General features: G+C 36.8%; 1 protein-coding gene across 1 annotated transcript in view; it reads left to right on the top strand.

The window, feature by feature from the left end:
• Nucleotides 1-12078, top strand: part of THSD7B (thrombospondin type 1 domain containing 7B) — a 972933-nt gene extending 960855 nt beyond the window's left edge. The window contains exons 26-27 of the mRNA XM_061135120.1: nt 748-835; nt 10958-12078. Coding sequence (XP_060991103.1) covers nt 748-835; nt 10958-11039 — 170 coding nt within the window. The 3' untranslated portion in view covers nt 11040-12078. The remainder of the gene's footprint in view (nt 1-747; nt 836-10957) is intronic.
• The last annotated feature ends 351 nt before the right edge of the window (nt 12079-12429 follow it).

The following is a 12429-nucleotide window of genomic DNA, read 5'->3' as shown; positions in this document are numbered from 1 at the left end:
GTGATTTTCTTTTAAACAAATGTTTACAATAGATTTTGTTTTTTATCCTATGAATGTCTTTAGAATAAGATTCTGATAATGTGTTTTTTTGGACCGACAGTTAATTACATTCAGGGTAGTATAATGAACCTTTGTGTGTACATCTTTCAGAAAGGAACATAATTCCTTTTGTTCCTAATAATAATAATAGCTAAGGCATTGCTATTATCAGTGCAATTCTAAGTTTAATTAACTGTGTGCTCATGTAAAACTTAGCAAAAACCATGTGTTTTCCAGAAACAACTCAAATTTATACATACAGTCAGGTCATATAGTTATATATATATGTCTATATATATATATGTCATATAGTTAAAATCACAAAATAGATCAGACTATTTGGTTCTTTTTTTTTTTTAAACTCTTGCAGATATCAAATCCAAAATAATATATAATTCTACATGTGGATATGTTTTGTAATACTTTTGTATTAGAAGTATATATAAATGAAAATAAATTCAAAATATCCTGCCAGTTGTTAGATTTTATGAAGTACTGATTGCTGGTCTTTGGTATTGTGAAAAAATTGATAACCTGTATTTAATATTTTCACCTATTTTTGGACATTTGATAGCTGTCACATGTGTTTCCACGTATGCTTCTGACTTCTGCAAATCTCAGAATTCAGATGAGAAATAAATAATACACTAGTTAAATGAGAAATAAAAGCTTTTGTATGCTAAGCCTGTTATTTTTTATTTTAAACAGATGGCCGAGTGAAAATTTGGGTTTATGGCGTTTCAGGTGGTGGTTTTCTTATCATGATTTTCCTAGTATTTACTTCCTACCTTGTTTGGTAAGTACTAACTAGTAAAAAGTTTATATTTTCACTGGTGGTATATTATACTAAAAGAAAACTTAGGTTGAAATCTGGTCATTATAACAGGACCCTTAAACTCACAAATAATCACCAATATTAGAATTGCTAAATAGTTGAAGTGGAAGAGTATTATCTTTATTGTCCTCATTTGAAATAACATCTTTGTATTTGGCTTTCATATAATATCACAGGTATACGAGGCAAATCATTAATCAGGGCTTTCCCATTTTACAATTTTGATTTAGATCAGTACCAGTTTAACACACTGGAAATTCCTGGTACCTCTTAGTACCAGGACTTAGTCACAGAGATTCTTTTTTTTTTTTTTTTTATTTAAGTGTAGTTGATTTACAATGTTGTGTTAATTTCTGCTGTTAGACAAAGTGATTCAGTTCATACACACACACAAATACATACACATACCCTGGAGAAGGAAATGACAACCCATTCCAGTATTCTTGCCTGGAGAATCCCATGGACGAGAAGCCTGGCAGGCTATAGAGCATAGGGTCGCAAAGAGTCGGACGCAACTCAGCATGCACATATGTATACACACACACATTCTTTTTCATTTTCCATTATGGGGACAGGATATAGAAAATAGTTCTCAGTGCTGTATATAGTAGGACCTTGTTATTTATCCATTCTAAATATAAAAGCTTACAACTACTACCGCCCTCCCACTTGGCAACCACACAACTAATCTATATCTCCATGAGTCTGTTTCATAGACAGTTTCATTTATTTATTTTAGATTTCACATATAGTGATATCGTAGGATATTTTTGTCTTTCTCTGACTTACTTCACTTACTGTGTTAATGTCTAGGTCCAACCATGTTGCTGCAAATGGCATTATTTCATTCTTTTTTTATGGCCGAGTACTATTCCATTGTATATTTATTTAAAAAAATTTTCTTTATCCATTCATTTGCCAATGGACATATAGATTTTTTCCATGTCTTGACTATTGGGAATAGTGCTGCTATGAATATAGGGGTGCATGTATTTTTTTAAAGTTTTGTATGGATGTATGGCCAGGACTGGGATTGCTGGATCATTTGGTAATTTTTTTTTTTTTGGTATTTCTATTTTTGGTTTTCTGAGGAACTTCCATACTGTTACACACTGTGTCTTCACCAACTTATTCAATACATTCCCACTAACAATATAGGAGGGTTTCTTTTTCTCCATGCTCTTTCCACCATCCTGACTGGTATGAGGTGGTATCTCATTGTGGTTTTGATTTGCACTTTTCTAATAAATAGTGATGTTGAGCATCTTTTCATGTACCTATTGGCCATCTGAATGTCTTTGGAGAAGTGGCTACTTAAGTCTTCTGCCCATTTTTTTTTAATTGGGTTGTTTTCTTGTTGAGTTGTATGTGTTGTTTGTACATTTTGGAAATCAAGCCCTTGTCAGTCACATGATTTGCAAATATATTCTCTCATTTGTAGGTTGTCTTTTCATTTTGTTTATGGTTTCCTTTACTGTGCAAAAAGCTTGTATGTTTGATTAGGCCCAATTTGTTTATCTTTGTTTTTATTTCTAGTGCCTTGGGAGACTGACCTAAGAAAATATTGATACAAATTATGTCAGAGAATGTTTTGCCTATGCTCTGTTCTAGCAGTTATATGATATAATGTCTTAAGTCTTTAAACCATCTTGAGTTTGTGTATGGTGCGAGGATGTGTTCTAACTTCATTGAATTTACATGCATATGTCCAGCTGTCCCAGCACCCCTTGCTGAACAGACTTTTTTTTTTTCATCGTATATTCTTGCCTCCTTTGGTCAAAGATGAATTGAGCATAGGTTTGTGGGTTTATTTCACCTTCTTGGTCAGGTTTATTCCTCAGTATTTTATTTTGGGGGGGGGGGTGAGATTTTACAAGGTACTTTTTTTTTAAATTTCCTTTCTGATATCTCTAGCTCCAGGGATTCTGATTTAAGCATCCAGACAACTTGACCACATGCAGGAGTAATTAAAAGAGCCCCAGGTAACTCTAATAGCAGGCAAGGCTGAGGTAATTCTAGTTCTTAAATTTTCTTCTCAAACTGACCTATTTTTACCAAGTATGTTAAGTTGACCAGTTGGTTCAAAAAACCTATTAGTGTATTTTGGATAGTAGAGCCAGGTGTTTATCTACAGTAACCAACCATAAAAGAAAATTTGGTTGTCCATTCCAGGAACCCTGTTTTGTAAGTGACTAGTTCCTAAAGTATATTATTCTCACAAAATGATGATTAGTTTATTGTATAGAATATATTTTATTTGATGAGCTGATCTTGAAACCAGACAGAAGTAAATACCTTTGAATGTTTTTAAGTGTGTTGAGAATATTTTATTAGCTTCCTGAAATTTTTCAAAGGATTTTTTTTAAATTTTCATAAGATCAAAGTGTTACTTTGCTTTTTTCTCTAAATTGACACATTTATATTCATCATCTGTCTCAGTCTTTGTATTTTAGCTCGTACTTCGAAGGTTACACAGGTTTTTAAGTCTTTGCTCTTGGTCAGTGAAAGTTGCTGAAGAAAATCAAGTGACTTTAATTCTTTCTGCCACCTACAGTGATTGAGATTGAATTTCTAGAAGTTGGATTGCTATCCAGCTAATACTTCCACAGTGTTGCAATAAAAAAGTAACACCTTCAGTTAGTCATTTACCTTAAAAATCAAGTGATTTGACCAATTATGTTTGAATTAATTTTGTATTGTCTAGATCCTGGCTTAATGAACGAATGTGAAGTGGAAAGCCTTATATGAGCTTGAGAGTGATAGGAAGCATTCACAGCTGGAAAAGATGAGGAAAAGATCTTAAATTGAAACAAAGAACATAAAGACTTGATAGATGAGAAACTGCTGTCAAAGCAATGGCCCAGTACAGTGTAAGATAATCAGCTAGTCTAGTAGTCTGTGAAAGCTGACTACTTCATAGTCACATCCCTAATTCCAGATTCTGTGGTTCCTTCTTTGAATATCCAAAAGATTAATTAACAGCCATAAATTCTGCCCTTTTACATTTCTCCCTTTCTTTCAATTTAAAAGTATGTTACCCTTAATCCATTTCTTCAACAATAAATATTTATTGTAGCCCTTTCTAGGCTCTGGGGATTGATTATATTGTGATGACAATTTTCTAGAGAATTTTTAATATAAAAGGTGAAGGGAATCATCCCCTACTGTTTAGTGGCCAAATTATATAGATATTTATGTATAGTATATCTATTTTTTTCATCCTCAGTATCCACCCTTAATAATCCCCCATTGGAAGTAGCAGTTAGCTCCATATTTGGAAGCCCTACAAATCCTCCTTTCAACTGTCTATAGCCAGATTAGTCTTTTTAAAACTTAGTCAAGTGATCAGCACCTTTCCTCCTCAAATGCCAGCAGTGGCTTCCCATTGACAGCAACATGGAAGTCATGTTCTGGCTACCTCAAGTCAACATTTCAAGTTTACTATACTCATGTCCATCCAAGTTGGTTGAGATACAACACTTCTTTCAATCTGTTTGTGTTGCTATTTCAGAGGTTTTATCTCAAGATGTAAGTATCTATTAACATATATTAGGGAAGTTTGTAATTTCATTTGTACTGCTCATGTATATTTATGATATCCATTAAAAATACTTTTTATATTGTAATCTTTCATAATATTTATAGGAGTTGAATATAAGGCTACAACCTCTTTCTGAAAGATACTGTTTTGGGAGACATTACCTTACATTAGGGTACATACCGTGGTATCTTATTTCACAAGAAAGCTTCCGCTTGCATGGTTTACTCCTTACAGTTCATTCTTCTAGAATTGATTTTCATAAGTTATTGGTATTCTAACAGTTCTTCCCAATAAAAATTTAAATGCCAACTTTTCCTTGTGAAGCAGCCTAGAATAACTTGTATAAGCCACCAACCCTGTGGCATTTATTCCCTGCTGGCATTGTAGTTACTTGTATAAAACATCTTCCACCATTTACCAAACCATAAGGACTTGGGGGTGGGGGAGAAGATGTATAATGACTTATTTATTAAATAAGTGAATGAATCAATGAGTGGATAAGCTAAAAACATCTATTGCCCATGATCTTCAAAGGTCAAGAAAAAAATATAATAATCACATATGTCAAAGTGCTTTACAAAATAGGTTGCCTTATTCGGTCTTTCCAATAATCCAATAAAGTGTCGTTAATATCATCTTTATTTTAAAGAGGGAGTAAGCCATACTCAGAAAAGTTTAATAACTTATATAAGGGAATCAGCTCCAGATTTGTCTTAACCCCTTTCCACTGGACTTCCAGTCTCTGTAATTTCTTGTCCTTAAGTAATCCTGAAAACTCTTTAGACTCAATTTAATGTCTACACCTTTTACATTTTTTAGCAGATCTTCATTTCCCAAGTAAAGTAAGTTATAGACCTGGGAACAGACCTATTGATATCAAAACACTTACTGTTACATATGAGCTGCCTAAAGAATCCAAATAGGTTTTCACAGCATCTATTTCTAATAGCTCGCAGAAGAGTTAGAAGATGACAGTTTTGTAGATTTTATATTTTCTCCTCCAAAATAAAAAGCTTAGGACAAGAGAGCTGCTATAACATGCCAGGTGTTAGGTGTATACTTTAGATGAAAGCAATTTATAATAACATTTGGAAATGTTTTTGAGAAAATAGAGAAAAATAGTCTTCTCAAGGACTGCTTTGTTTAGATATGATCCTTTGTATGTCTACCATAAGCATTTGGGTTTCCTGAAATATTACTGATGCCCTAGCTCCCCTGGCAATAAAGATCCATGAGGTCATTTAGTGGGGACGACCATTGGGTGAGTTTTTAGTTAATCTAGACATAGTGCCTGGAAGTTACTTGGAGAACCACATCTATTCTACCTTGCTCAGCACAATGCAGGGAATGGGCTCTCAAGTTTGAAAGTTTGAAGGCGGTGCTGCCACCTCCGAGGCTCAGCCCTCATGAGTGGCTCACTGTTATTGTCTTCTGGTCTGGGTGCTGTGGCTTGAGATCAAGGGTAGTGAGAAGTGCCAGCACTTACCTGTCTTTTCATAATGAACTCACTTTTCTGGCCTAACGGGTTTATCTTTGCTAAAATGCAAATGATCATGGAAAAAGTGACTTTAAAACGTGTCAGTCAATGACCTCTTACAGCCAGAGCTGCATAATGGTTTTCTCCCTTGTGCAAACTCTAAAAGTGGTGGCGGCTGTCAAGAGTGCTGCATTAGGAAGAATTATGAGGCTATTCTTGGGCTCAACAGGAAAGAAGTGTGTGATGGATGGGAGATGGCCACTGCGGGCACAGGATGCCTGGGGGTGGCGGTGGCCATGGGCCAGGCATTTATGGGTCCTGATTTAGTGTGAGTGAGGTGGTCACACCTTACCTGATAGGAGAATTGAAGACAGAAAAAATAATTTTAAAAGGATTTCTAAATGAATTTCCTAATAAAGATCAGGAAGGAAGAAAGGAAAGGGAGCAGGGGCTTCTAAAGAAAAGTTTCCTATTTGCTGACTTTGCAGAGGGCAGGCCCCTACTCAGTTCTTCCTCTTAGGGTTCTTTTTAACCAGCCAGGAAGCTCTAAAGCCACAGCTTCTCAGCAGCATTACCACATTATTCAGTGGTTGCTAACTTTTAAACTCTCTACAAGTTCTCAGATCTCACACATTCATGTGTGTGAAAGTCACTCAGTCATGTCTGACTCTTTGCGACCTCATGGCCTATACAGTCCATGGAATTCTCCAGGCCAAAATACTGGAGTGGGTAGCCTTTTCCTTCTCCAGGGGATCTTCCCAACCCAGGGATCAAACCCAGGTCTCCCACATTGCAGGCAGATTCTTTACCAGCTGAGCCACAAGGGAAGACCCTCACACATTCATAGCTGTGATTTTAATACATCAGTTGAGAGCTCACATGGTATGAAGAGAGACATCATGAAATGAAGCCTTTATCACAACCATCCCAGCACATACCACAAAAATCCCAGGCCTACACACTAGGAGCCCCCTCTTTTTTTTCTCCTAGAGGTGAGCACAATGTTCACAATTCCATACCTGTAAATTGATATAAAAATTCAAGTAATATTTGAGCAGAATTTTCTAGGCACAGCTCCTAGAGGTTGGCCAAGTTTAGATGTCTCCTAGGCAATCTTGTTGTCTCTTTAGCGGGGGTGGGGGGTGGGGTGGGGATTTTATTTTTATTGAAGCATACTTAACTTTACAATGTTGTGTTAGTTTTAAGCATACAGCAGTGATTCAGTTATATATATACGTATGTGTGTGTGTGCAAGCTCAGTTGTTGTGTCTGACTCTTTGTGACCCCATGGACTATAGCTGCCAGGCTCCCTGTCCATGGAATTTTCCAGGCAAGAATATTGGAGTGGGTTGCCATTTCTTTCTCTGTAGGTGTGTGTATATATATATATATATATATATGTTCCTTTTCAAATTCTTTTCCATTACAGGCTATTACAAGGTGCTGAGTAGAGTTCCTGTGCTATAATGTAGGTCCTTGTTGTTTACCTAGTTCATATATAATATATATGAATAGTAGTGAGTATATATTAATCCCAATCTCCTAATTTATCTCTAACCACCACCTCCTTTGGTAACCAATACTGTCGTCTTTTCATACTCTTCCCCACACCCCAGGACTTCATTTTCCCATTTTTCTACTATGTAGCTTGTGTGTGCTAAGTCACTTCAGTTATGTCCAACTCTTTTTGACCCTGTGTATTGTAGCTCGCTAGGCTCCCCTGTCCGTGGGAATTCCCAGGCAAGTTCTTTACTACTGGTGCTGCTGGGAAGCCCTAAATGAATGCCAGTTAGGACAAAAATAATGCCATTTGCAGAAACAGGGATAGACCCAGAGATTGCCATACTGAGTGAGGTAAGTCAAAGACAAATATCATAATCACTTGTATGTGGAATCTTAAAAAAAAAAAAAAAAAAAAAGATACAAATGAACTTACCAACAGAAATACACTCACAGACACAGAAAACAAACATGGTTACCAGGTGGGACAGGATATATTGGGAGTCACATGCTTGTTATTTAGTCTCTAAGTCATGTATGATTCATTCGCAACCTCATGGACTGTCGCCTGCCCGGTTCCTCCGTCCATGGGATTTCCCCAGGCAAGAATACTGGAGTGGGTTGCCAATTCCTTCTCCAGGGGATCTTTCTAACCCAGGAATCCAACCCAAGTCTCCTGCACTGGCAGACAGATTCTTTACTGCTGAGCCTAGGTAACTAATAAGGATCACTGTATAGCAGAGGGAACTCTATTCAATACTCTATAATGACCTATATAGGAAAAGAATCTGACAAAGTGTAGATATATGTGTGTGTGTAACTGATTTACTTTGCTGAAGAGCAGAAACTAACAACATTGTAAATCAACTATACTCCAATAAAATAATTTTTTTAGAGAAGCCAATTCCTCAAAAAAAAAAAAAAAAGAGTGGATTGCCAAATGTAAACTGTTGTAGAGAGAATGGACAAACAACAAGGTCTGACTGTATAACACAGGGAATTATATTCAATATCTTGTGATAAACTATAATGGAAAAGAACATATATACATATAACTAAATCCCTGTGCTATACAGCAGAAATTAACAACATTGTAAATCAACTGTATTTCATTAAAATAAATTTTTTAAAAAGTGAATTGCCAGAAACTCTAGAAACACCTCCATTTCTTGCCCCTCTCTTTTCTTCCCCTAAAACAGCAGGAGGTGGGGGAGGCAGAAGAATCCTATTGTCATTCCAAACGAAAGTCCTCTTATTCTTTTGGACATTAGGACACCTTCTACTACCATCCCTAGGGTGGATAATAGACAAACTGTCACTTACAATTTGTTGTAAATTCTCATTTGAGTGAGTTTTTAGTCCCTTTAAATGCAGATTAGTGTGCTCTGGACCCAAGCTGGAGCCAGGCGGTGTGACTAGAGCCACTGGCTTCTACATATATATTAATATAGACACATTTGGATGTTATTCAGATAATTATGCAGTCCCTGCTCTTTGAGAAGGGGAACAGGCCCAGGGTGAGTATACCTCTGCAGTGAATTTTGAAGCTTATTTCTGCCTCTCCGCTGTTGAGGATGTTTTTGCCTGCAGCCCATGCCCAGCACTCAGTCATACGCAGACACCCACTGTATACCGGGTGTGGACACTGTAGGATCTCTGGTTCCTATCAGTAGGCTTTTTAGAAATCATTTCTAATTCACCTCTTCAGCATCTATAAATTGCTTCTAGCATCTATAAGTTGCTTCTAGTCTCAATAAATTGCTTCAAACAAAGTTTCCTGAATTAGAACCTCAGTATTTTAAACTAGGAGATTCTCCCTATAAAAAAAATGTTATCAAACATGTGTCTCTTTTGTGGTAAAATTCATGCATCATACAATTCTTAACTTTTTAGCCATTAAGTAAAAAAAAGCCACACATACAGTATGATTCCATAGGAAATATCCAGAATAGGTAAATTTACAGAGGCAGAAAGTTGATAGGTGGTTGCCAGGGGTAGAAATGCCTTATCACATTCCAAAGGCCCCACCTCCAAATACCATCACATTAAGGGTTAAGATTTCAACATATGATTGAGGGGAGGGTAATGCAAATATTGAGTCGATAATGGTTTCCTAATTACTCCCTTTACAATACATTGCATTTTGTAAAATATATAGCCTTATATAAAGCATTACACTAGTCTTCTCCTTTGGATAAATGCTGGTTTCTCAGAGCTGCCTTAAAGAATGGTATTTGGAAAGAAAGTGTCCCAAAGGCCACCTGTTCCAAAGTGTAGACTGCTTCGTGGGAAGAGTTTCCCTTTCGGGTAATGATTATGCAACGTTGCAACATAATGTTCAAAATGCCACTCAATTGTACAGATTAAAATATTTGTTTTTAATTTACATTCACTCAAAATATTAAAAATTAATTATATGTCCAGACAAAAGAGTTGTTTCTACCAAGTGCCTAATTAATAATGTGGATACAAGGAGAATGTACTGAAGGGTTAAAAGTGTTTTTCCTGTGTGTACTAGATGCATTTGGATTCTAGGCTCTGCCAACCATTCAGTGACTTGAGGAAGGTAGTAACCTCTCTAGTCCTTCTCTGTCGAGTGATAATGATAATCCCAGTGCCTCCTTCTCTCACTTTTGGCCTGGGATTTATTGAGGTGTTTTATGTAAAGTGCTCAGCCCAGGGTTTGGCACTTAGTATGTGCATCCAATTAATAACATGCTGCAATAAAATAAATACATAGAAATCTGGAGACAGAGCCAGAGGTGGCTCCCTCTTGGTGAGGACAACCCAAAGAGAGTTGGGCTCTGAAGGCATGGCAAAGCCTAGACACTGAGGACAGAAGGGAGACAGAATGATGGTGGGGAAGGCAGTGTGTAGCAGAATTAAACTGTAAATACCCATTAGCTGACATTCACCCACACTGAGAATCAAAAGGCATAATGAAGCATGGTTTGCCGCAGATCTGGGACCTCACTGAGAGTTTGGGGAATGTAACTCAGTTTCAGCTTCTCTCTGTGTGAGAAGCAAGAACAGCCCTCTCTAACCTGGCAAAGATGTCAAACTCAGGGAGCACAGAGACTGGAAGAGAATGGTTTTGCCTGGTACAACATCAGTGAAATTCTCCTGACAGACTCTGGTGACTTGGCAGCTAGATGCCAGGTTTCAAGCCAGAGCAGAAGTGTGTTCACTTAAAAACAGCAGCAGAGTAAAGCAAGAGAATCTGGCTGTTCTAGCTACTTATGATGTTAAAACATCTGCGCTGTGGAGGTCTTAGTAGCTTAGGAATTAGTGAGCAGCAGATGTTCACATTATAGCATATAAACAAAGGAAAGTGGCCCTTTACCAAGTTCATTGTTTCCATTAAACTATTTTTAAGATTTTTTGGGAAAAAAAAGGCTTCTCCTGGTTTAAGGGTTAAAGTACACCAGTATTCCAAAAAGGAACCCTCCAGTCCAGAGAAATCAGTCTTTTATCTAACCACTTGGATCTCTGTACCTCACAGTTTTCTTTGGCAGATGAAACAGAGCTCTGTGAACTTTCTTCAAGAATTCTTTTCCCTTTACAGCAAGAAGCCAAAACCACATCAAAGCACACCTCCCCAACAGAAGCCTCTGACCTTAGCCTACGATGGAGACTTAGACATGTAACCTGAAAAAAGAAATCCAAATGTAGACATCAACTGCCTTAACCGCTTTCTATTTTGTAGCTCTCAGACTTCTCAGTTTTTTGAGGAATCTCATGGTGTGATATACTGGGCAGAATACAAATACTGCGAAAGTAATATTGCCTCAACTTCATTTGGACATGGAGTCAAGGATTATTAGGTCTGCCATTTTGCTTTCCAGTTGTTTGTGGGTGTGAGTGTTTAATGTTTTTTATTTTCCCAAGGGACCTGAAAACCCTTCTCTTCCTGTTTGAAAATGGGAGGAAGAAAACATGATGGAATTCCCACAGACTTAAGTAAATTTTATCCTCAGCAGCATGATGACAATCCAGAGGCCAAGGCTTTTACTGTAAATGATCAGTCTGACACCACATTCTTATGCACTATATTAGTGCAAATCCTTATTCTTCCCATACTTCAACACTGAGTTTTCTAGAATTTACATTGGTTCAAAGACTTTCAAATTGGATTGCCTATTTTCATGAACACAGAGAGAATGGGTTACCATTTCAGAAATTCTGAGTTTTTACCTTTACAGATTGTATTTTGTTTTGTAGCCAGGAGGATGATGGCACTTCATGGGTTGCATCTATTGAAATCAAATGAAATGTGTGTAATTGCTGGACTAGATGAAAGCTAGGTTTTGAATGAAATGTGTATTGAATGTTAGGGTGTACAAATGAAACCAGAGGTTATATTGGAAAAAAGAGGTAAATTATTTAATTACTAAAACTGTATTTTAACAAAAACCTTACCATGTAGATATAGCATTAGCCACACACAGTTGTAATTCAGTTTAATGATGACAAACTCTGCTTTTGTAATTTCAATTTTCTTATCTGAATATTTATAAATTCTTTTTTTGAATTTAATTATCTGACCTCATTTAATATACATCGAACACCGATCCTGTTTGTAGCAAGTCTTGCTTTTATAAGGTTTCAATAATATCTAAAACAACACATCAAAGAGCTGAAACCGTTTTATGAAGATGAATGTTTGTAATCGTAGATGTTGAGAAGTAAGAAGGTGCCATCTTGTGGTATTGACTTGTATTTATAACAAATAAAGTGTTCAAGAGCCTGAAATGTTGACTGCTGTAGACTTATTCCCTACTGAAGAGCCCATGATTTGACAAAGACAGCTTTAATAACAGCTTCCCCATGTCACTGTTTTAGAGGCTGACAGCTGAAACCACTGACAGAGGAAAGGAATCCTTCCCCACATGCTCAACACTATTGGTTACACTGTGCAATGGAGACAAGCATGATTACACAGAGTCGCTCTGCAGGCATATTGAAAGCTTAGCTAACATTAGAACAAACCACTGTGTAACATTGCAAACACTGATATGTAAATGAACTGGGTGGCCT

This window comes from Dama dama, chromosome 33 (assembly GCF_033118175.1).
Source record: "Dama dama isolate Ldn47 chromosome 33, ASM3311817v1, whole genome shotgun sequence".
Classification (NCBI taxonomy): domain Eukaryota; kingdom Metazoa; phylum Chordata; class Mammalia; order Artiodactyla; family Cervidae; genus Dama; species Dama dama.
This window is presented reverse-complemented; position numbering and strand designations above follow the sequence as displayed.